This window comes from Hypomesus transpacificus, chromosome 8, assembly GCF_021917145.1.
Source record: "Hypomesus transpacificus isolate Combined female chromosome 8, fHypTra1, whole genome shotgun sequence".
Classification (NCBI taxonomy): Eukaryota; Metazoa; Chordata; class Actinopteri; order Osmeriformes; family Osmeridae; genus Hypomesus; species Hypomesus transpacificus.
This window is the reverse complement of record NC_061067.1, coordinates 8,164,925-8,189,798: the sequence shown is the minus strand read 5'-3', so window position 1 is coordinate 8,189,798 and position 24,874 is coordinate 8,164,925. Positions and strand designations below refer to the sequence as shown.

General features: G+C 51.4%; 1 protein-coding gene across 1 annotated transcript; it reads left to right on the top strand.

Annotated features, from left to right (window-relative positions):
* Nucleotides 1-671: 671 nt before the first annotated feature.
* zcchc2 (zinc finger, CCHC domain containing 2) lies at nucleotides 672-24,874 on the top strand. Its single transcript, XM_047023342.1, is given in 15 exon segments — nucleotides 672-1,865; nucleotides 4,841-4,952; nucleotides 5,126-5,205; nucleotides 9,222-9,293; nucleotides 9,616-9,716; nucleotides 11,688-11,779; nucleotides 14,016-14,081; nucleotides 15,363-15,423; nucleotides 15,711-15,840; nucleotides 17,313-17,365; nucleotides 17,987-18,066; nucleotides 18,311-18,433; nucleotides 18,819-20,089; nucleotides 20,091-20,352; nucleotides 21,241-24,874. Coding segments are annotated over 15 exon segments (3,333 nt in total). The 5' UTR covers nucleotides 672-1,097; the 3' UTR covers nucleotides 21,303-24,874.

Below are 24,874 nucleotides of genomic sequence, written 5' to 3'. Positions count from 1 at the left end.
CCTATGGAGCAGGCTCACATTTTACGTTTCATTTTTCCTCTGGAAACATATGGTGTCTGTAACACTAGATTTATTAGTTTTTTTTAACTTTCCTGTCCTTGCACATTTTTTTATGTACACAACGTAGGTTACACCAGAATGGAATTAATGTTGACAGTTGGGTAAGATCCAAATATGTCTGATGTTTTGTTGGTATTTGTAAGGGTTTAATGGAGGGTGTTACTAATCGGTTCTAACTGTTAGTTTCAGAGGCACGTGAGGTTTATAGCAGAAGTTCCATGACCTGAAATGACTATTATTATTATATGACATGTTATGGTGCACATCTAAGGTAGTCTGAATCAGGTACAATACTGCCTCCTGTTGAAAGTGGCAGTATGCACATATTTGACTGCAATGGCAACCTTTAAACACACGAGGGCAGTGCTATCCACAGAAAGCATTCCATATCACCGTTGACGTTCTTGGAAGTACCTGATAGTGATAGGCTGGAACCAGCGGTGACTAGATCAGGTATGGAATCAGCAGGAGGAGAGGGGGAGGTTGGAGTGATATGGAAAAGGCTTAACCCCAAAGAAGGCAATTAGCTTGAATGATAAAAGCAGGGTATAGTTCCAGGGAAGTTGAGTACACAGGTGGTTATGACGTTAAGGTAAAGTGGCTCTGAAATGGCTAGAAGTCGCTATAACTTTGTCAACACTGACATCTGGTTCAGTCATTCCACTCTAGAATGAAATTGGGAATGCACCAGTGAGAATTAAATCATGCGAGCAACGGGCTTTTAATGCATACGTAAATCATATAGCCATGTAACTAGAGACATTTGTAAAACACTGCTTCGTTTGGGGGTTACAGACACTTTACAAGGGGGATCACGCGGGTGAACCTGGCAACCTCACTGACTCCACCAGGGTGCTGTCTACACAGTGAACGAGAAAACTAGCTAGCTACAGCCGGTCGCCGATTGTCACTGTGATTATATTAAAACACTAAGATTGATAAGGCGACGTCGATTCAGATTACAACCCGTTTAAAATATTAAACTATGTACAGCAATCCGTAATTTACGCCTGGAAGCCTTTCCTGCCGAGCTGATAATGCTGAAAATGAAGCTTCCGATGAGAACGGCGGGCGAAGGTGGAGACGATACTGCCGAAGACGAGCTGGAACAACCCGATCTCCATATTCCCAGATCGGTCTCTCCCTCGGTCCCGGATAGATTCGAGGATTCGCCCCGACTGGGAATACATCCATCTCAGTTAGATAAAGAGACCGTATTCGAGTGGTTTGGTTTGCACCTGAATTCTGCGAAGAGGGTTGAGTTTATGTGCGGACTGCTGCATATGTGTCAGCCGTTGGAGCTCCGCTTTTTAGGATCCTGTTTAGAGGATCTTGCACGAAAAGATTATCACGTTCTACGGGACTTTGAAAACAGGGCAAATACCCCTAACGATTTGGGTATTTTGTCTGACGCTATTGACCCAGTTGTTCGGTCCAAACTGCTCGTCTGTCTGTCTCTGCTCGGGTCTGACAGTAGAGAATGTGCGGGGATACTCTTTCGGATACTGAGCCATGTGGATCCCGCTTCGTTCTACAAAAACTATGGCTACTCTTCATTTAGGGACCCACATCATAACTTGGTTCACCCACCGTGCCCGGACGGGAACATATACGGGAGATCGGAACAAAATAGGATGGAGGCAGCGACTGGGCCACTGGAGCAGTTGGCGCTGCTTTTTACAATGGCCTCACTGCACCCAGCTTTCCCTTTTCACCAGAGGGAAACGATAAGGATGCAGCTTGACAAAATTGAACATGCAATGGAAGAAGACAGGAAGCAAAATCAGCACAGAATAAATGCACAGGTAATGGTGGTTATATAGCTATTGTTGAACACTAGCTTAAATTACGTTGTCAAGGCTATATTTAAGTTTTGCTCGCTTGAAAAAGGGCCCAGTTGACGTTAGCCATCGCTAACGTTAGCCGGCCCAGCTGAGCTAGCTAGTAGCTGTAGTATAGGGCCTTGCGCGTTAGCTTGCTAAACCCGACATAGCTACTATGCTTGACGACGCTATGGGGAATCCCGTTATGTAACTGGGTTCACAAATTGTCAGTTATTTATCGCCAAGGCAACTAACTACCTCAGTGCTTGTGTTTCGGTAAGTTGTATATTAATGGAAACCTCCTAAAGAGTGTAGACAAGTCTCGCCCTCCTGCCCCCACACTCAACCAGTCTCGGGCAAGCGTGTAATTATCGACAATTAAGAAAAAGGAGGATGGGCGTGGCCCAGTCAGACATAATATTGAGATATAAATCCGAGTAATACTTGTCTAATCTAAGCCACTGTAAATATGACTTAGGGTATCAACATTCCCTATGCAGATGGCTAACTTGATGAGGTTCCGTTCACTCAGCACGATGTTGACTCAAGCACGGCTGTCAACTCCAGTTCCTGGAGAGCTGTAGGTGTTCGCACCTGTTGTAAATGACCTTAATTGGGATTTTATTAGAATCAGGTGCGCTCGATGAAGATTGGAGACACCCTACCAGATTGTAACTGTACAGAAACAGGGCTAAGCAGCCTCATTACAAACATAAGGGCATTTCGAAACCCATTTGGATTTATTGCAAGACTAACTTTCAAGGTTCTAGCCTACATTTATATGACCTAACGATCAGTTGAATCATAATACTGAAATTACATGTAGATTTTTAATGACCGGGGAGGAGGGGCTGAGTCAGAGTAGAATGCACCTGTCCTGCATTTCACATTAAACGTTGTTTGCAATCTTGGGGGAGTTTCAGTTGCCACGACACTGTTGGCTGGAGCCGGAGAGGCAATATGTACAGTACCTCCACTCTCCAAACTCCTCTGTAGAACCCAAGGAGAAAGGAAATGAGGTGTTCTTCAGAAGGAGGGCAGGCATGGGAACTGTACCATGTGTTTGGAAGGAGAGAGGGAGGGAGGGTGGGGGTGGGGACAGCCAAAGGAATATTTACACAAGTGGGAAATATATTCCTTCCACCAACATTCCTATTCGCAATATCTCCTCTCTTCAGAATTCCATCGGTTGACTGTTACATTGTCAGAGAGAGCTTGGAGATAATGAACACAGGATAGCCTAATGGACACACAAATAGTAGGTGTAGTGGTTGGCAATCAATAGAACAGACTGAGTATAGATTAGCATAGTCGGTATAGCATTGCCTTAGTGTCACATGGGGTGTGTTCCCTTTCTCCACTGTCTATTTCTGGTTCTAATGACTAACACCACGGCAGCACCAAACTCCCATACACCCTCAACCCCATTTTTATGGCCCGTGTCTGGAAGAGGTATGTGGAAGCCTGCCTGTGAGGAGCAGAACCAGTAAATCAGTGGGTTAGCATGTGTGGCTTGGATCAAAGTCATACAGCACAATACAGTACCAGCACTATCTCTCCTCAGTGGTGTAAGTGCTGTAATGTTCTTGTTGAATCTAGGGGCAAACATTTCCACGTTGGGCTCTTGAGGGGATATCTTCAGCCTGGGAAAGCTGTCGCTGAGGGGAAACCTCCAGATTTTTCGGTGTTGTAACAACAAACATAGGCTTCTTCTACCTAGTTCAGGAGCTCAGTCACTGAAGCAAAGACGTGTGTGCGTTCCTGTGGATACTTTTACCGTGCGCACGCACGTTACTGCCTGAATTGACAGTATGACTTCCACTCGTTCCAGAAATACCCCTGTGATGACTTCATGGTCGTGAGTCACAGTGTTGCTGTAGCAGACGCCTACTTAGCACCAAATGAAATCACTAGGTCCATATATAGGCCACTGGGCTGGTCTGGTCTTCATCAGATCCCCAAAGTGAGGGAACAGGGAGAGCGAGAATGAAGGAGGGATGGATGGATGAAAGCCGGCAGTGGACGTGGTGACTAGCAGGCCTACGGGCCTGTTGTATTTGGCGTAGCCCACACGGGTGCTAGGCTAAGTGGCGCGCTGGCAACAGAAATATGAGCTGGCCCTCGACAGCTGACCCTCTCGGTTGTTTTGGTCCATTACTTTCTTCGAAAAGTGGCCTCCAGCTTTAAGTGACCCACTGGTGCCGATTAGGTTTCCATAGATCCAGAATCAGTCCCAACCATCACTACTGGGAGGAAATAAGTGTGTGTGTGTCTGCTCGCATGTGTGTATGGCTGTCTGTGACCTTCATCCAGGGATAACTGTCAGACTGAGTTAGTCAGCTATGGCCTTCTCCACTGTGCTGGAAACTGGCGGGCAGGGATCATGTGGGTCTGACACAGAGAAAGAGAGCGACAGAGAGACAAGAGAAAGACAGGGAAAGGAGGGTCTCTCTCCCACCATGTCCCACTTATTTCCACAATGAAGGAGCAACTGCTACTCCCCAGAGCTGGTCTCTCCGCCGATGAGCCCGGGCGAATACAGAGGACAGATGTCCATTGTTTGAGGCTTCCATTGGTAATCTCCTGTGGAACATGGGAAGGGTGGAGGAGAGCTCGGGGTCCTTGTGGGTTCCCAGCTGGGGTGCTGAAAAGCATGTCCTTGACTACTCCTCCCCCTCCCCTGTCGGCCTGTCCTCCCTCTTAAGGAGTCGCCTTGTGTCTGCGGTCTGTTTTGACCAAAACGAGACGTGATTGTAGGCTATGCGAGAGGTCGATTGCCTGTTTGAAGAATAACTAAGATAAGATAAGCCAGGCTTTATTGTCCTGAAGGCAGTATCTCTTGGGACACATGCAGCGCAATAGGCAGTGACTACACGCATGATCTTATTTATAAAGCTGGGCCCCTGTTGTGTCAACGCGGGTGATAAACGACTGTGTGGATCTCTGTGCTCCTGCAGCTCCAGGTGACCCATAAACCGGAGTACCTGCCCCCAGGGATGGTGGAGGGGAGCCCAGGGGAGCCTCGTCACTCCGGCCAGAACCCCCCCAGCAGGAGGGCTCAGAGAGAGAGTAAGACCCGGACACACACACACACACACACGTTTCACACGACCGAATGAACTGAAAACAGAATGCTTCCGAAGCGACAATGTGTGAACACTCATTGTTGCCCGCAACCAACCATCACGGTGTATGTCACATGGAGGATCTTGTTGACGGGCTCTTGTTTGTGTCTCTTCCAGCAGTGCACATTGAGAGGATCGTCCTGAAGGGAATCTCCGGGAAGAACTCCTGCAAAATCGACAGGGAATACAATTTTGAGGTGTGTTTGCTAACCCCAACTGTAACTCAGAAGGGTCAAAACCGTATCTGGGATTCGAACTAGAGTAGCCGGATCGACCAACGGAGCCCCGTTAAGACTGGTCACCCTGAGAGTTGACTGCTCACATGGCTAGGACAGTCTCTGGTGGCCGAGTGTGACAGGTCCGTTAGAGCCGTAGCCACGCTCCGTCTGACAAGGTAGTTCGCCACTCACGGGATACGAACGCTCGGCCTCCGACTTGCCAAGCGCGACCACTACCAATTACGCCAAAGAAAAGCTAGCTCTTCTTTGACGCGGGTGGCCTCTTACATACCTGAGGAGTGAGTTTCACGGTTCTCACTCCGTTACACTAGCTTGAGCCTTTTCCTCTGGCCTCGCCACGGTCTTTTAGCAGGGAGAGCAGGGGATCATGGGCCGCGAACACAACAGGCTGGAGGTCACTGTTCCAGGAAGCCGGAGGGGCATGAGAAGGAAGACTGAGCGCAGAAAGAGGACAGAAAAATATGAACTCTACATTCTGATACACGCCTCTGATTATTACATATCTGCCTTTCAACCACCCCCTCCGTCCTTCCCTTGCCTTTTCCCCCTCATCTCTCCTTTGCTCCGTCTCCTCACTGTTTCCCCTCTCTCCTCCTGTCTCTCCTTCTCATTCTCTTCTCTCTCTCTCTCTCTCTCTCTCTCTCTCTCTCTCTGTCTCTCTCCCCCTCTATGGGGGATATATAAAAAGCTGCCTGACCTGTGGGGTTAAACATCCGGGAGTGTGTGTGTCGGGCTGTTGGCAGCTGACACTGGGAGAGAGAGAGGCCTGCTGGATAAGAGAGAGGGAGGGAGAGGGAGAGAGAGAGAGAATGGTTGTTTATCAATGATGTCACCTCCCTTGGGTCTCCCTCTGGGAGTACTGAGGGAGGGAAAGAGAGAGGAGATGTGACCGAGGTGAGCAGCAGGGAGAGGAGAAGAGAGGAGGTGGCTGCAGTGTCATGTGCAGGCATCAGGAGAGCCAGCCAGGCGGGTCAGCCATGATCACCAGGGAGGGGGGAGGAGACCTGAGGAAGCAGCGACAGGAGAGGCTGCAGGGGGGAACTCCCTCTGTGTAACGTGATCCCAGGCCCCGGGCCAGGCATTTACACATACGCACACGGTTCATTCAGAATGACCTCTATGTTGTAGCTTTGCCCTTTTGTTAACCTCGACTCTGGTGTGGAACGAGGCAGCCTCCGTTCTTTGGTGAAATCGCTGATATGACATAAGAGGATTTACACAAGCTGTGCAGAGAAGTGTAATTTCACAAATCCAATCAAATAAGAGAGTATTGAGCAGGGGATAAAGGAACGGGCTGCTTTAGGAAACCTCTTATCCTGGGTTTTTTTTTCTTGTCGCGTTCGAAACATTTTTAGCTGAAACGATAATGCTGCTGAAGCTACTTGCCTTATCACTATGAACCGCTGTGGTGTTTCAAGCAAGGACTCTTAAGAAGATGGAAACACAGTATTTGCTCTCCACTGAGACGGACAAGAAGTCCATGCTGACTTGTCACAGTGGGACAGGAAGTGATGAGTCATTGGCCTATCCTCTTGTCAATGGCGGTCACGTGACCTTGCCTGTGTCGACGAGGAAAACAGCTGGGGTAGAGAACCAATGATGTGAGACTAATCGCCCGATCAAATGTTCCACCGAAGTATGTGTGGTATAAACAGACGCGTTTGTTTGCTGTGGAATGCCGTGGAGCTGGACGCGCTGATAATTCACACGGTTGATTCGGTTCGATAGGAGCGGTCGGAGAAATGAAGCGATGAAAGACAAAAGAGGGGGGGTGGTGAGAGGAGAGAAGGGTTGTAGAGAGGAGCAGTGAGGGAGTGAGAGGTGAAGTTGAGGTGCCTGGGACGAGGGCAGTGTAGTCGTCGAAAGAGGTGAGAATATCTGTTAGCTGTTCAGCCAATCGTGCGAGAAGCTGAGGAAAGGTCATGCACGCGTTCAGCGGTGACACATGCATACAGGAGTGTGTCATGTCGACTAATCTGCACGCACACACACAGCAGTACTACAGGCTGGCCTGGGCAGCTCAAAATTAATCAGATCCTCTCTCTGTCTCCAACAGGCAGTGCGGTTTCTCTGGGCTTCATAGCTAGAGCAGAACTTTGTGTGTGTGTGTGTGCGGATGTTATTTTCCCCTCAAGCCTTCTGCAGCTCTCTCGCTCTCTCTCTCTCTGCCTCTCTCTCTCTACCCCCTGTACAGCCTTTTCCCTAATGACACGATTTAATCATTCAGGCCATGAAAGGGGAGCTTGTTTCCTATCCCCTCAAATCCTTCGCCCCAACCCCCTTAGAGGGGCTCCAGGGGAAGTCCCCTCCTAAACCACTCCCACCTCAACCTAACAACCAACACCCACCCCATCTTCCCCTTTCTACCACCACCTCTAGTGTGTGGAGGGGGATGAAGTCCTGGCCTGGTTCCAAACGAGGGAGTTTCTCTTTCCTGCCCAGCAGAGAGAGAGAGAGAACTGGGGGAGGGGTGGGGGGGGACAAGGCCCCAGACAGTTTGAATGCATTTTGAATGAGAATGAGAGTGTTATTGTGGCTAGGATACTGCAGACTAGAGGGATGGGCCTCATGGACTGACTGGGGATCACCCCGATCAGGCACGTTTCTCTCTCGCAGTGTAAATGGCGTCGAAGGCCTGGTCGAAAATCATCCCCTGGATTTCTCGCTGCTCCTGCACGATCGACGTCCTGTGCGTCACTTCCTGTGTCCATGGAGAATACTCGACACCCCCTTTTTCCCCCCTCCGAGTCCCTCCCTTCATCTGTCTTTCTGTCTTGCGTATTTTCTTTCTTTTCATCCTCCCCCCCCCCCCCACCCCTCCTCAGTTTTTTCCTTCCTTCTTAGTGTTCTCATCCTCTTTTCTCCCTCTCCTCCGTGGCCCAGGGTGTGAGCTAGCACCAGCAGTCCCAGCGGCCTTGTTGTTGTAGCAAAGGAGGCCAGGACACACACACACACACAGAGACACACACACACAGAGACACACACACATGGCGTGTGAGCTTTAGGGTTCTCAGGATTTGATACAATGACATCGAGGAGGAGGTGTTTGTGTAGAATACAGAATGAAAGCCTTTTTTTGTCTGTCGAATTCCATACTTCTCGGGGAAACTCAGGACATCAACTCTTGAGGGACATGATTCTTTGCGAGGCCACTTCTGTGGGGAGTCCGAGGAGAGGGGGGCAAGAAAGACGAGTAGGAGGAGAGAGAAAGAGAGAGATGGTCTATAAAACAGTGAGGCATGCCAGACTACTGTTGAGTCATTCCCCCTCTCCATCTGTCCACCGAGGACAGTAAACTCTCCTCTGCTAATAGCAAGCAGCAGCTACCTACTAGGCAGTCGACGCAAAAACCAAAAGGTCTCAGTCAAGTGGCCCGCTTAAATGAGGAAAGATTTCTCTCTCACTCTCCCGTACTCCAATAAGGAGGCCAAGAGAGCGGGTCCAGGAAGTGAGGACGGAGTATTGAGATGTGGCCCTCGTAGCCAAAACAAAAACAGCGTCAGGTCAAGTCCTAACGTTGGGAAAGCACATTTCCCCACACAAACACGAACCTTTGTAGAGATTTGCATCAAAACCAAGCAAATACAGCTTCTGCTACAGAGCCCAGCCAGGATCTCCCAGCGCCTTGACGCTATGGGCTGGTGACATTGTTTACTTACTGTCTTGTTGCCTTAATGATCCTTTTTCAGTGGAACAAATCTTTGTTTTGACATGCAGACTGAGTTTGCCTTGTAGTTTTGAGTCAACACTTAGATCGCAAAGGCAATGTATTAGAGCGAGAGTGTGTGTGCGTGTGTGTGCGTGTGTGCATACTGCCTGGTTGGTTGGTTGGTTGGTTGACGTGTGGACCTCTTTATCTGAAATCCTGGATCTAAGATGTCTAAGAACTATTGTATCCAAGCCGTTGTCTGAAGCCTAACTGTGGGACTGCTCCGTGGAGTTTGTGGTGAACTCGGTCTTCTCTTGTCTCCCAGGTGACGTGGTCCAACTCCTCTTCCACCAAGGTGACCAAGACACACCTGGAGCTGGAGAACTTCCTGCTGAAGGTATTGTCACGGCAACCGTGTTAATAGTCCTCAGACTGGGCCGTTTGAGTCGTGGCAGTAATGAGAGCACGGGCGTCACGCATACCTGGTTTAGCTGTTTGTCCGTTTGTCTGTAAGATCTGGTAATTTCCTCTGGGATGAAATGAAATGAAGGGAACTGAATTGCGTTGAAAAATGGGTCTCAGCCCTATTCTCCTGTGTGTACAGTATGTGGAGCGTGTACTAACCTCCCCTCCCTCTTCTGCCTCCTCACCCTTATCCTTATCCTACCTCTCATCTCACTCCCTCCCTCCGCCCTACCCTTCCCCCCTCCTCCTCGCAGCTGCCGAAGGAGCAGAGTGCAGAGTGGTTTGAGAAGAGCCTCTTGTGTCTGCTCAGCCATGCAGACGTGCACGAGACCAGGGAGGTGGAGCGCACTCTCAGGTGGGTTCCCCCCCCCCCGTTAGCCCCCTCGCTCAGCCCAGCCCCCTCGCTCAGCCCAGCCCTGCGCCTGGCCATGTCTGCACCTTCACACCCACCCCAGGGTCACACTAGCTGTTCCATCCTCTTGAAGGTCGGGAGGGAGGGAAGGAGGGAGGGAGGCGGTCGGTCACCTGGTTGAGTCCTGTCACTGCAGCCTCCCAGTGCCTGTGCTGTATCAACCTGGCAGCAATGTTACACATTCCTCAAGTATAGATGAGTAGTGAGATGTGTATATATTTTTGCTTGAACTTTTTTGTGTTGATCTCTGTTCCCCATGGGAAGCTGCGCAATATTCCTGTCTGGTGTGTGACTGATTAGAAGCGAGCTCTGAAACGGAGTCACACACACCAGAAACTCATAAATGTGCATTGCTTTTATGTACAGCGTCACACCATCACTAACCCGTTCTTACTGGTATTATCGGTCATCCCTGAGGGATGCCAAAATATATTAAGAACACCAATCGCCTAACAGAGGCCTGTCGTTCGACAAGCACGCGTGACTCCCACTGTATCTCAGTTAGCATGGCAACCGCGAGGCGTGGTCCCCGGTTGTCAAGAGCAACGGCTCACCCCCACCCCTCTGCTAGCTTCCCGTCGGTTTCGTTTTTCTGGAAAGCGAAAGTTTTGGCTAGTGAGAAAGGAAACTGCTCTCGTGCAAGACTCTGTGGTGTCTTCCACCACCTGTAGGGAAGCAGGGAGAGCTGCTGGTTCATTTGACACCTAGTGGAGCTCAACAACCCCAGGAAGAGAACCCAGAGACAAGCTTCCAACTGGAGCTACAACTGAGCTGGACTGCCAGGGCAGATTTGTTCTGATTGGATACAGATTCACAGAGCTGTCTGTGGATAGGTGTGTTCAGGGTCACAGCAGGCAGAACAGTCTCAAGTTGCTAGAGAACAGTCCCACTCCCTGTGTGGTGTAGCTGCACAAGCATGTAGGCTACTGTAGACACACACACAAACAGGTTGGTTTGTTAGTTAGTATTCCTTACCAAAAGGGCAAGTCTTGGCCCCTGGCTCTTCCAGAACCAATCAGTGCAAGTGGCCCCACCCCCTGCCTTACTGTCTCATTTTGACCAATGACAGGACATGTTGTTTGACAGTGTCTCCTCATCTGGTCTAGAGTTGGTCATCTATAAACAGCTAGTTTAGCCATAACCACAACTATGCTTCTTAACTAACTGTGGTTAGCTGTGGTTATCTTAACTAACTGTGGTTAGTTAACTAACTGTGGTTAGTTAAGATGAGAGCACTTCTACTGTGTCGTTTGATCGTCTGCAGATCATTGGCTAAGGCCCTATCCATACCCCCCCTATAACGACTTGAAATACAGCTCAGCTCAGCGTATCTGCTCTAAGTGCTAATTGATGACTGGGGTACTGATGTGGGATTTAGCCTGTGCAGAGATTGCAAATGAAGCTCTATTAAACCCTCCCAGCCTATTCACTTGAAAGCAGTCCCAAACAACTCAATTTTCCATTTGACGTGTCAGACCGTCCGCGCTGTGTTGCGACAGCAGCCGTGTTTATCTCTCTATCTGGGGCTGGAGCAGATCAAATATTGGCCTTTTCCAAGTTGCGTGGCAACGAGCTATGAATTGGAAAGCAAGGAGCGGATCTCAAAGAAACAGACTTTGTTTGAGTGGGAGGGACGACTCCGGTCCTCATCCCTAATGTAGGTCAGCTCTCAGCCGCGTCAGTGGACCAACACGAGTGGAATCTGATTCCCACTGAATGTGTTGAACTGCTCTGGATTCTGCTCTGTTCTTTTTCTCTCTTTTCGTTTTACACCTTCACTCCGAGTGGCATTGAAGAGCGCTTGGGATCGTTAGGATCAAAGACATATTTGTATGGTTAAGTAACTGATCTGTCTACCCTCTCTCTCTCTCCCCCCCCCCCCCCCCCCCCTCTCTCTCTCCCTCTCTCTCACAGAGAGAAGCTTCTGTCGGCTCCACAGTCTTTCAGACAGACCAGGAAGGTCTGCAGCTTCTTTCGCTTCGACTCCAACCTCCTCTGCAGCAAATGTAAGTACGGTGTGTTCGTGTGTGTGTGTGCTGCCCACACCCAGCTCCAGCCCCCCCACCCCATGGGCAGATTGATGAAGGCCCCCCAGGCTCCCCCATGCCTGTGTTTAGGGAGAGCAGGCCCTTGCTAGACCAGTAAATCATCCTAAATCAACAGAGTGATAGAGGCTGGTCTGGAGGCCTAGCCCCCCTCTGGGCTCAGTGTGTGTGTGTACGCTACGTCTTCCCATGAAGAAGCGGTTAGTGTGTGTGTGTGTGTGTCGCGCACACATAGAAACGGTATGTGTGTATGCGCACATACATCCTGCCAAGCCCCTGGTGGGGTTTGATAGTCGGGTGAGCTTGATGCCCTGGCAGACCCAACAACAGGGTCGCTGTGGCAAAGTCCAGCAGAGAGGGGTGGAGCTAAGGGAGAAGAGGGGCGGGGCCAGGCCTCAACACCTCCCATCAGGATGACCATATATGGGAATCTGACTAGACTATGTTGACCTGCCACTCTGTACGGAGGAATGCAGCTCATTCACACATCTCTCCAGGTCAATAGTCGAGTCTAGATGAGGTTTAGGGGCAAAGACCTGATGTAGTATTCTCTCGGTATAGAGATATGCAGTTCAACCGTGCGTAGAATACAAGACCTTGTCGTCAATAACCAATGTCATCTGTGGGAGTTTCTACAGTGCTGATCCTGATCCAGTTGTTTGTCGTGCAATGCTAGCCCAGCCTAGCTCCTCACCTCCGCAGGCTCAGTGAAGGGAAAGCTGGTTTGAATCAGAGGACACTACAGGGATTATGAATGTGATTCTGCAGACAGTCAGTCTATTCTACCAAGGGGTACCCGTCACATTGAATTTAGACGGAGTTAGAGAAACTGTGTTACCAAGCCCCCCTCCCTCCCCCCCCCCCCCCCCCCCCCCCCCCACACACACACACTTCCTTACTCCATTCTCTCAGTTCATATACCTCTTGTGTATCTTGGATCAGCCCCTGAGCTGCCAACTCTTTTACGGCGCCAGTAAAAGTGGATTAGAAGCAAGTGTTCCGGGAGCGAAATGAGATTTCCTTCCATTTCAAACGAGCAGAGCTGAGGGAGCGGAGAGAGGATGTGATCTGCCGTCGCCAAACGCCCGAGTGACTGTCAGAGATTTTATTAGAGGGGAAAAAGCAGGGGGTCAGCGTGTCCTTGGGGGAACCTCCTGCAGGACGGAGGTGGAGGAGGGGCTGAAGAGGAGGGAGGGCGGGAGGGAGAGGGCAGCACATAGAAGGTAGGGAGAGGGCAGGGAGGCCGAGTGAAAGTTGCTGGTGATGGAGCGAGGGAGGGAGGGAAGGAGCGATGAATGGAGAAAGGGAAGAGGAGGAGGGAGAATGTGAGTGGAATGGAGGGAGGGAACTATAGAGGGAGGGAACTGGGGAGAATGGAGAGAGAGGGAGGGAGTGAACGAGAGAGGGAGACACTGTGAAGGACAAGGGAAGGGGCGTTGATGTGTTGGCGGCGCAGGGCCAGTCTGAGCAGCTTGTATGGGACGTGATCGAGCCAGGCCTAGTCATGCCTGGGCCCTCAGGACACAAGCTCGTGATCCGAGAGGCCGGCAAAGCCAAGCAAACTACCATAGCAGGTGTAGAAAGGGATGATCCCTGGAAAAAGAGAACGAGAACGAGATACAGAGAGAGTGTGTAGGTATGGTCAAGAGGGATCCCCCACCACACACACACACACAGTAGGACATAGTAGTAGTAGTAGTGCTCTCATTAGCTCCTATTAATACCCAGGTTATGTGCTGCGTGTCCTCAGGCTGGAGGGTTAGGTTCCAGAGAGAAGACTCTGGAAGGTGTGCCTGCTCAGCCATGTCTGTTTGGACTGATTAAACCCCCTGAACACCTGCCCAGTGTTCGCACCTCAGGTGTCTCACTGAAACCAGCTGGGAGTCGCACCCACCTGACTCCAGCTTACGAGAGAGCGAGAGCGAGAAAGGGGGGTGTATACCCACCCCAGGAGGCAGATGGTGATTGAGTGACAGTTGACTCCAGAGAGGGAGAAAGACCAGACACTAATTACGAGCATCAGAAGGAAAAAAACACCAAGAGACTTGAAACCAGAGTAAATGAGCCTAACTGTCAAGTGAGCTTAATTAGGGGTGTGTGGGTGAGGGGACGGTCTGTTTTGTTTCTCTGTAGGAAGTCTGTTGTCTTGCACAGCTTGCTACCTTCTTGTCATCGTGCCTCATATCCATTTCTCCAGGTAGTCATATTGTTTTGGGGAAGGCCTACAAAGAGGACTGCTCAGAAGTTTCCAGCCAAGAGGAAGGTGTGTATGTTCCCCCAACAAACACACACACTCGCCCCAAAGAAACCTGCCCTCTACCAACCCATACCCCCAAGTCCAGTCACCTAGTCCACAGTTCTCGAATCAGTGAGTAGCAATACAGTAAGGAGTTACATTTACAGTGCATTTGATTAATTTAGCTGACTTTTCGATCCAAAGCAACATTAAAGAAAAACACAACAAAGCCTGTTGTAGTTTTTGCAGCTCCTTCATTCCTTGCCTAATCACCTGTGTGTGGACGAAGGGACCCATTCTTGAAACATGGCTCTTCAGTGGCCAGCTCACCCACATGTGAAGTCTGGGAAACAACCCTCTCCCCTCAGTAACCTGTACTAGGTGTTGATTGATGTCTTTTCCACCAGAGTAGTGGAAGAAATACGTGGGATTCTTTCCCTGGCTCAGCTCATAGGGGAAAAAGGAAGTCCTACTACTAGTGGCTGAATTGCTAACGAGCTGTGGCTACGTCTCTGGCTAGCTAGCACTCCTGGCCTTGTCCCCCTGTTTATTTTGGGAGGAGGTTTGGAAAGCCTGAACTCTCTCTCTTTCAGTGTCCCCTTTTCTTTCTTTCCTTCCCACCCTGACATTGCAGGGCTATATTTGTCTGTCTGTCCACGCTGTGGGCCCAGAGCTAATCACAGGCCTAGCCGTTGCTAATGCTAGCTTTAGCCATGCTAATGCCAGCCCCTGTCATTATGCGGTCACCGTACTGTACACCAAGACAATAGCTCTGTGGGCCGCTGCGACCGTAAATTTAGCTCGTTCTCATTATATTCAATGTACTCTAAACGTTTTATTTTTTATAGTAAGTAGATAGCCTTTTATTTGGGGGAAATGCGTCGAATCATGAAACTGCCAGTGGCAGTGCTAAACACTTGTACATGTAGCATGAGAAGCCTCCCCGGGGCCATGGCAGCCGCGTGTGTCAGCCAGTTGGCACCAGAGCCGACTGGCGGAGGAGGACAAGAGCCCGCGGAGGATGGGGAGAGAGCCGTAACCTTCAGACGGTCACGCTCGCTTTCTCAAGGGCAGCTAGCAGCCACACAACTCTCTGGTGACCTAGTTTCAGGAGGGCGCCACCAAAACCGACATAGTACTTCATTCTAGACCTGCTGACTGTATGTGGGGATGGGACCGTGTCAGAGCTTAGCCTAAACCAATTACGTTAATATTAGGCCACCAAACGGAATGGTTGCGTGTTAATGTTGAATTCATTCAGAGGAGGAAGAGGGAGAATTCAATGGATGCTGTCTCTCTTGTCCTCAGACTTTGAGCCATATTTACAAGGACAAAGGAAGAAACTTGGGAGTAAAAGCCCCAGTCTAGGGTGAGTTCCTCTGAACCCTGTACACTAAGCAGCATACTCGATACACTGTGCACTACACACTATGAACTATACACTGCACCATACTCTATACACTCAGCATTACAAAATACTCTACACTTTACATTATAATGTATAAATAATACACTCCTGGAATCTGTGGTACTGAACTGGGAAGAGCACCGATATGGCAGCTCCCACCTGCTCATCTGGTTCTGTCCTCAACACACCCCATTACTGTCTGGTACGCTGAGTTCACCCAGCTAATTCTCCCGCAACCGTGTCTCCAGTGCCAAAGGTCCCCAGGGGGAGAGCCGGAGGGCGGGCCACGGGGCGGAGCTGAACGGCCAGCCGGAGTGGAGGAGGCGGAGCTGCTCTCTGAAGGCGTCTCAGGAGCACGGTGACCTGGGCACGGAGCAGGTCAGATAGACCCCCCCTCCCCCTGGACTCCTTACGCCTCCGCATTACACACACACCACCCTCTGTGTCACACGCGCACGCCCACACTTCATTTACCTTCCCTGTCACACGCACACACTGACACACACACACAACGCTTATCCTCTGTATCACCCACCTCAGGCCACTGGCTGCAACTTTGTTAAGATGTGAATTCCTTTCAGGTTTTTCAGCTTAATGTTATCGCTAGGACAGTTGCAGGACAGGAAAGCAGGGAGAGTGTGCAGCTGCGTTAGGCATTAGCCTTAACGGTAGGCACTAGGACCCAGGGAGCTAAGGGGGCGCCCCCGCGGGATGTGAATGTTCTAATCTTTCATGAGTGAGTAGGCGCTGGATAATCCTGGGCACGCCTGTTGTAGATTAATCAAACGGTACCCAGGACACTGGATGTACTAGGTTACTGGAGTGTGTGTCTGTCTTACACACCGCCACACAGGACTGCTTCCTCTCTCTCTGGCTTTAGTGACGTCAGGTGTGTGTGTGTGCGCGCTCGCGCTCTGCTGTCAAAACCCATTCTTTTAAATTCCCACTCGGTCACAGCGTTGGACTGGCGGTGGGACTAACCCTAACACCTCTCTTTATCAAGAAGCCAAACACACACACACACACACACTCTCACAGCAGCGAGAGAGAAAAGAAACATATATCCTGTGTTATCCCCAACTCGCTGGCTTATCCAGACACAGTAACGGTATATCGAGCGTGTGTGTATTGTGTCGTGTATTGTGTCATGTATTGTGTCATGATGACCCCCCCCCCCCCCCCCCCCCCCCCCCCACATGCTGATTGAAGCTCAGCAGGGATGTGTGTGCTGTGAAGATAAAACAGGCTTTGTGTGGAAAGGCAGCTTAATGTGGAATTGATTGGCACACGGGACCTGATAAGCTTAACAGATGTATATTGTATGAATTCAGCTGCTATCAGGTAACGCCGTGCCAACTTTTGACCTCTGTCTCCCGGGTCAGAGTCCGAACCTTGCTTGGCCCGGTCATGTGACTGCATTTGTACCTGTATGGTCAAAACCAAACACACTTGTGTAGCAAAACCCTGAATGTCATTCCAACAGGGGTCATAGTACACATTCTGACAAAGGGAGTGCATCTTTGTTACCAGTCGTTACACTCCAGAACACTCCAGAATCTCTGTTCAGTGGGAGTGATTCCTTCCTGTCAACACACAGGCACATACGCACACCTCGTATCCTTTCCCAGAATCCAATCCAACAGTCGTCCACTCCAGTAGCTGGAGTTCAGAATGGAAAACAAGCGCCAGCGTGTCATGACACCTAGTCGCCTACAGGGGTCCAGACACACAGATGCGCCCATCCCCCCCACGTGAGACATGAGACATGGCTAGGTAGCACAGTGTTGTGACTCACCCCTGGGTCCTAATCACCTCCGTTTCCCCCCCCCCCCCCCCCCCGTTGTTGTCAGGATGGCGAGAGGAGGAACTGCAAGAACAGGCCCCGCCCACAGGCACCCGACAGGTAAGCCTTGATGAGAAGTGATGAGCTGGCAAAGCCACTTAGTACACATCACCAGTGGTCGCTCCCAGCCTGCGGGGACGCCGTGTAATCCAGGGCAGATGCTCCCTGGGAGGAGCAGGCTCCAGGAGAGCCAGCACAACGACCAACTGGTGCCAGGCACCCAAATGGACTTCCTGGAAGTTGGGAACTAGTATAGAAATGCACGGGAGAGTCCCTTCCTCCGACGTGACACACTTCTCTCAGTGTCTTTCTCACACACACACACGTACACACACACGTACGTCGTCATGTACAGTCCCGTCCCTCCAGAGGACTGTGATTCTGTGTGGCGTGTATACACAGACAGGCTGTTTTGCTTGGCAGCACAGTGCCCCTCCAACCAACTGGGCCCTGACAGGAAATGGCTATGTGAGGCTAACACAGAGTGACTGCTTTCAGCCTTCCCCCACTCTCGGGTCACAGAGGGCACCTTGCTGTGCTAACAGTGCCAGCAGTCGGGAGTCAGCCTAGTTTGGTCTTTGCATCGCCCCTCGTATGCTAACCCAACGGCACAGTGCTGCGCCTCGGATGTTCCATGAGCGGCCGTGGCAACTGGATGTGTGTGTGTGTGTCGTCTTTCAGGGAGAAGGAAGGCAGACCCGCCTGTCTGACCAACGGGGGCATGGCGTTGCCGTTGCCACGACGAGGGCGAGAGAGCCGAGGTGAGTCGGAGCACGGGCGCGTCTGCCAAAGGTTTGCTCGTGAGACTCGAAGCAAATGGAGTCTTTGGTCATTGACCCTGTAGTGAGCGGTTTGAAGCACTAGAGGGCAGTCTTGATTAGGTTTGGGGCTGTGTCATAACTGGAGCTCGTCAATTCCTGAACTATGAAGATGGCTACTGGGTTCACATGTTCAACGAGGTAACATTGTGTGTGTGTGTGTGTGTGTGTGTGTGTGTGTGTGTAGACGGAGGTGTGGGGTCTGGACAGGATCCGTACGGGTCGATGTCGTCCGAGAGCTACAGCTCTCCCTCCAGCCCCCTGCGTGACGGACGGGAGAGCCTGGACAGCGAGGACGAAAAGAACAAAGGTAGCGCGGAGAGCGCCCGCACGCCGACGCACACTCACGCATCCCATAGCCCTGCTCTGTCCCCACGGTTACTGCCGTCGCACACACTATCGGACGTCGGCGAATCGTTTTTTGTCACTGACCTGCCTCCTGGCGGACGTAGCTTTCCGACGTGCACGTTGAAGTAAAGAACGCAGCGGAGGGTGGGAACAATGCCACATGGGTAGCGTTCGCCTCGGCGTGTACTCGCTGAAACACTCACACGAAACACACCACAGACTTGAAAGTGACATCCCAGCCCTATTGACCTCATCTCTCTCTCCCTCTTTCCCTCTCTCCCTCTCTCTCTCTCTCTCTCCCTCTCCCTCTCCCTCTCCCTCTCTCCCTCTCTCCCTCTCTCCCTCAGACACTGACAGCCACTCTGATGACTCCAGTAAAGGAGGCCCAGACGGCTCCTTCTTCCCCCGCCAGCAGGAGGCGATCGTCGGCTCCGGGGCCTCCACGCACCCCCTGTCCTCCGGCTGCACCAAGCCCGGCCTGGAAGCCCTCGCTCGGGACCCCAGCCCCCAGTTCCCCCCTCTCTCCTTCATGCACCCCATGCCCTACATGCTGCCCAACGGGGCTGTGCACCCCGAGGCGCCACACCCTGCAGCCCCTCCCCCGGACGCCAAGGCCTCGGGTGGGGCCCTGATGATCCCCGTGGCCCTGGTGCCTTCCGCGATGCCACTTCCAGGGGACCCAGAGAAGAGAGTGTCGCCGGCCGGGCTCCCCGCATTCGGTGCACCCTCCCTGGGCCTGCACGGGCCCGGCAGCCCTGGCCTGCAGGCCCTGGTCCAGAGGGCTAAGACGGCAGCCCCCCTGACCGGCTCAGAGGGGATGTCAGCCGTGGCCTCCCACCAGCCTCCCGTGGGGGCGATCAGCGTGATCGCTCCTGGCCAGGCGTACGGCTCACCTCTCCAGCCTGCCTACCCCAGCCCGGACGCCGGCCCTCTTAGCCCAGCCCTTCCCTCCTCCTCAGTCACCCTGGTGGACCCAGGCCACGCCAAACACCCAGGCCTGGCCCTGCCCTCCGGCCTGCCTTCCCCCTACACCCTCCCCCACATCCCCGCCTCTGCCCTCCCCTCCCTGGGAGCGGCGGGGGTGGGACTGGCGCCCTCTCCTGGACAGCTACAGACGTTGCAGTCGGCGGTCCCCCCTTCCGTCCCCACCCACACCCCCGGGCCCGCCCCCAGCCCCAGCCCAGCCCTGACCCATAGCACGGCGCAGAGCGACTCCACCTCCTACATCAACAGCACCACCTGCGGAAGCGCCGGCGGCGGCAGCAACGCCCACAGCGCCGTCGTGTCCCAGCAGCAGCAGCAGCAGGGCCCGCAAGCGCCGCAAGCGCAGGCCACTCCTCCCCAGCCGCAGCCGCCGATGGGCTGCGGGAGCTGCGGTTGCCGGGGCAACTGCGGCGGCGGCAGCGCCGCGGGGAACACCGCCGGCCACGCCTCCTTCTTCTTCCCGCCGCAGATGGCGCCCCGGCAGATGTTCGGCGTGCCGCCCCTCTTCCAGCTGACGTCGCTGTGCAGCAACAGCTACCTCACCACGGCCGCCCAGACCAACGGCGCCGCCCAGCTCCCCTTCTTCCCCCCGCCCAGCGCCCCGCCCCCGCCCTACCCCCCCCGCCGGCGCGCTGATGCACACGCACGGCCACTCGGACCACGTGCTGGGCGGCCAGGCGGCCGGGTACAGCCTCCAGCAGATGGCGCCGTTCAGCCAGAGGTTCTACCAGCACGTGTACCCCTCCACCCTGGGCCTGGTGGGCGGCCAGGCGGTGGGGGGCCTGGGTGGGGCCGGCGTCAACAAGAAGAACGGCAACGTGTCCTGCTACAACTGTGGGGTCAGTGGGCACTACGCCCAGGACTGCAAGCAGCCCTCCATAGACTCCTCCCAGCAAGGTAATGCTACCTCCAGCGCTGGCGGGGTCGGCTTCAGGGGGAAGGGGGGCGACCGGGGAGGAGGAGGCGGGGCAGTCCACGCCTTCTACGGACGGCCCCTCCCGCTAGCCAGGCCCCTGCTGCGTCTCTCCAAGTAGAGGTCAAGGGTCACGGCTCCTCGTCGGGACCCCTCCCCCCCCCCCCCCCCCCCCCCCCCCCGGGGCCCGTCTCCAAGCTCTCCTCCGCCTGCCCGCACGCACGCGCGCTCTCTTTCTTTCTCGCTCCCTCGCCGCCCTTAGAACGAGCCGAGCGACTTCCTCCACCCCTCTCGAACCAGACCAGACTATTTTTTTTTGAGGGTGGGGGGGGCAGCTTCAGTCCTTGACATTACACTGAAGGGCTGTACGCTGGTATGGGTGTGTGTGTGTGTGGCTGTGTGTGTGTTGGGTGTGTGTGTGTGTGCGTCTCTCCTGTCTCCCTGCCCGGGGGGGGCCCCCTCCCTCTCCACTCTCTCGGCAGGGCAAGCTCAGCAGCAGTTAAAACACAGTGCAGACAGGACAGAGGAGAGGAGCTAGGTTCAGGTTGGGACTTCTGTCAGCTATCTCCGTGGATCCCCCCTATCTTTTGAGTTTTTTTTTTTTTTGTATCATTTCTCCTCGTCCTCGTTCCTCATTCTCTCACCCCCCCCCCCCCCCCCACCTCCTCCTCAGTTCCATCCTTCTCTCCATTTTGGTCACGTGTTCTTTTCCTTTCTCCGTTTCTCTGTCCCTCCGTTTGTTGTTGGATCTAATCACAAGGTTCTTGTTGTCTGAACGTGTGCCACTGACGCCTTTCTGTCTTCTTTCCCCTCCTTTACCAATCTCCATTTCTCTCCCTCTCTGTCTGCCTCTCTCTCTCTCCGTTTCTCAGGGGGGTTCCGGCTGAAGTATCCGACCTCTCACGCCTCCGAAGCGCTCGACAACGCAGACTGACGATGAAAGCCACCTTTCCTGGTCGACGCCACTTAATGTTTCCTGCTCAGTGAGCGGTCTGCTGAAGAGCTTGTGCTCCCTGAGGGGGGCGGGGGGCGGGGGGCGGGGTTGAGTGGAGGGGGGTTAGAAGGATCTCCTCCAGTCTCTGTCTTGGTTGTGGTTTTCTGACCTCCTGAAGGGGGCTGACGCGAGGTGCGAGGATCCACCGGACAGCCTGGGTTCTTGTGCCTGAGGTGAACTTCCAACTGACAACCAGGAGAGCGCTTATTGTGGCGCTCTCGTCTCCATAGAGATGACCTTTAACCCACATCCCGACCCCACCGCTCTCTTCCCTCTCTGTGGCTTGTAGTATTTATGCACTGAAGACTGGCAGCGGAGAGCACGCTTGTGTTTACTAACTTATTTGTGACGTTACTAGGAACACCACCTCTGTTAACAGCGGCTGAGTAGGAGAATATTTCTGTTGTCCTCGGATTCTACGAAGAGCCAACTTTGATCTCAGACTTAGGACTTTTCTATTCTTAGTTTGTTTTATACTACGGTATATTTATGCCTACTTACGATCATTCTGTCGGCTAGAATTGTTTTTATTGTTTAAACCGAACAGCAGCTACGAACGATTTAAAATACAGAACAAATAAAGGAAATGTTAAAAAGAAAAAGAAAAAAAAGAAAAGCTGGATTTGTTCCGCTGTTTTATTTTGCTGTTTTTGAATGTAAAACATGGTTTTCATTTCTTGTTGTCAAGAACTGGCGGTATCAACAAAAAAAAGAGGTTTCTTGATGAGCGTTTGCCACTTGATATAATGTGAAAGGCATAGCAAGCATTATGTCTGTCAATGTTAAAATGCTGCTGGTTTGTTCGAAAAACTTTATTTTTTTCCCTTCGTTTCTTTGACAACATGCACTATAGCTACCAGGAACTCGTCTACAGTGCACTGAAAAAGTCCCTAAAACGAGCTCGGTTGCAGAGCAGTGGGGACAAGTGATGACACTAAAACACACTACTACCCTGCTGATGCAGGGGCCTTTCAAGTCTCCCCGGCTATGTGGCTCACAAATTTGCCCACGTAAAGAAACCCATCTTTTAACGTGCAATGTCGATCCAGAGCCCGTCTTGCCATTTCAATGCAGAGCTGCTATGCAGAACTTTGAACACTAGAGGGAGACATTTTTTTTTTAATCCAATTTGGAAGAAATCGTTCCATTGCTTCAGTATGCCTTTGACACTGTTTTGTCTTGTCATCCAAGCGTAATCAAACACACCTTCAGTATTTGAAACTTTCTTTCAAAAATATTTGGTACAGGCCAGAGTGGTCAGGATTAAGGTTGTTGATGTGTAATCATTCAGTTTATACCCAGGCTACTACTACCGCACTAGAGTGGCAAATGAGGCCTTACCTATACTTGGAGTTTGTTTTCTGCCCTCTTCGTCGATATTTCTTGACTGATATAGCTTCAGTGCAGAAGTTGGATATCTACATTCATTGATATATCTGACTGTATTGCATATGTTGTTTGTGCATCGGTAAATGTAGTGAAATATCTATGCACACACACACACCCACACACCCAGTACATTCTCTTTTTAACGTTGCAATGTATACAACCATTAAATGACAATTGAACTCTTAAAGATATTTCTGAGTCAGGCGGAGGTCAGGATTGGGTAGGTAGCCTACACAGATGTGGGTATGCCCCTAGACAGAACAAGGACGTTGAGAATCAGTTTCACCTGTTTCGAATTCTGGTGACGTAGGAGGCGACACGTTGCAAACACACACTTCCAGAAAGCAACTTAATTTTTTTATTTCTCAGATGTCATGAATAGTCAACGTTTTCTTTGATGCCGTTTGTCTTTAAACACATGAAGACTCCCCTTTGCCCCCCCCCCCCCCCCCCCCCCCCATTGCTGAAACACACAGACGTTTTTTTTGCTTGATTTTGAACAAAAACAGAGATCTGTTCCGACTCGCTTTTCAGATGTCATCTGTCAGTTTGGACGGCCTCTGCAGACAGCGCAGGGAGAAGACGTGGACCATGTGTGATGTGGTGAATGAAGCACCAATGAGAGCTTGGGGTTGTACATAACGCGCCTACCAGTCGTAATTGTTGAACTTTTAAATGGGTTAAAATGCTGTACTGTATATGGAAGGGTTCAAGTGGTACCCTTCATTGTATGTTTACTGTATTCTTTGATATCTAAATGTTATGTACTGGAAAGGTCAAATATATTTCTAGAGCAAATTTGGATTTTATGCAAATTGTTGAAACTGTTTCCTGGAATTAACAGCAATAAATACAAAATGCCACAAAGCTGTTTGGAGTTTTGTTTAGTTTTACAAGCCGTCTAATTAGGGGCCTCGCTCATAATGTAACCAAAAGTATGATTTGTGAGACTGCAAATTACATAACTTATTTGTAACAACTCTAATAACGTAACTTTGTAAAAAATGAGTGAATGAAAATCCCCCAGTCTTTACTGAAGATCCTTTTTATTCATTTCAGTAGAAACCCCTACTCTTACGAGACTGCAGATAGAAAACCAGAGAGTTGGACTAGCAGCAGGACTGGCTGGATGCACACAGGCAAACATAACTTCTTCTGGTAGGAGGGGGGGAGGGGGGTGCATTGGAGAACAGTAGTGAGAAGCTGGGCTTCCACTTTCTGACACATGGAAGGAAACCCCTTTTCACATTCTCTCTCCTTACATAAAAAGCATACGAGACAAAGATACTAATATGCACATATATTAAAACATATATTAAAACATATACACATACAAAAGCTCTGGAAGGGAGCGTAACAACAGTGTTTTCTCTGAGTAGTGAAGTTTGAGGCCCTCTTCACGTTCCCAAACTTCCCAGGACATCGCCTGGTAAATGTCTACGAAGCGTCGCGTGATCCAATATCACAGCGTTGGAGTCGGGGTTCTGGGGAAATGTTTCCCCTCCATGTTCTCCATCTATTCCTAGAGGGGAATGGAGGAACTCTGCAGACCTGGAAGTACACTGGAGGGAAAAGGGCACGTGGGCTATTTCAGGTGCCTGTTGATCGTCTGTAATCTAAGCTGGTTGACGGAACCGCTCACATGAAGCGTGTCCCCAGACGCATCCGTTTCCCAGAATCCTACTGTGTCAAAGACGGTCAGTCCCACCCAGCTTCCCCCTCCTGTGTTTGAGCAGCTGGAAGGGAGCCATGCTTTAGACTAGATGTCTGTTAGATCCACCTTCCAGTTAAACTGACGATGGCCAGCTAGTTAAGTAATCTGTTGATTGGAAAGAATCTGTGGTACGGATGAACTCAAATCAAGCCAACTACTGCTACAAACCACTGATTGCTACATTATACATAATGACAACATCGCAGTTATTACTATATGGTGCTTTCAGTTTAACGGGCTTGATGGAGAAGTTCAGTTCAGAGTTTCTGGGAACCACCATACAGAGCACAGTGTGCATCCCAATCAACAGACCCCCTGGAGAGAAGATCACTCAGCTTTGCAGACAACACCCTGATCTTAGGATCGGAGCTGACTGGATAGTTAGCGAAACCAAGACAGAGATGAAGGA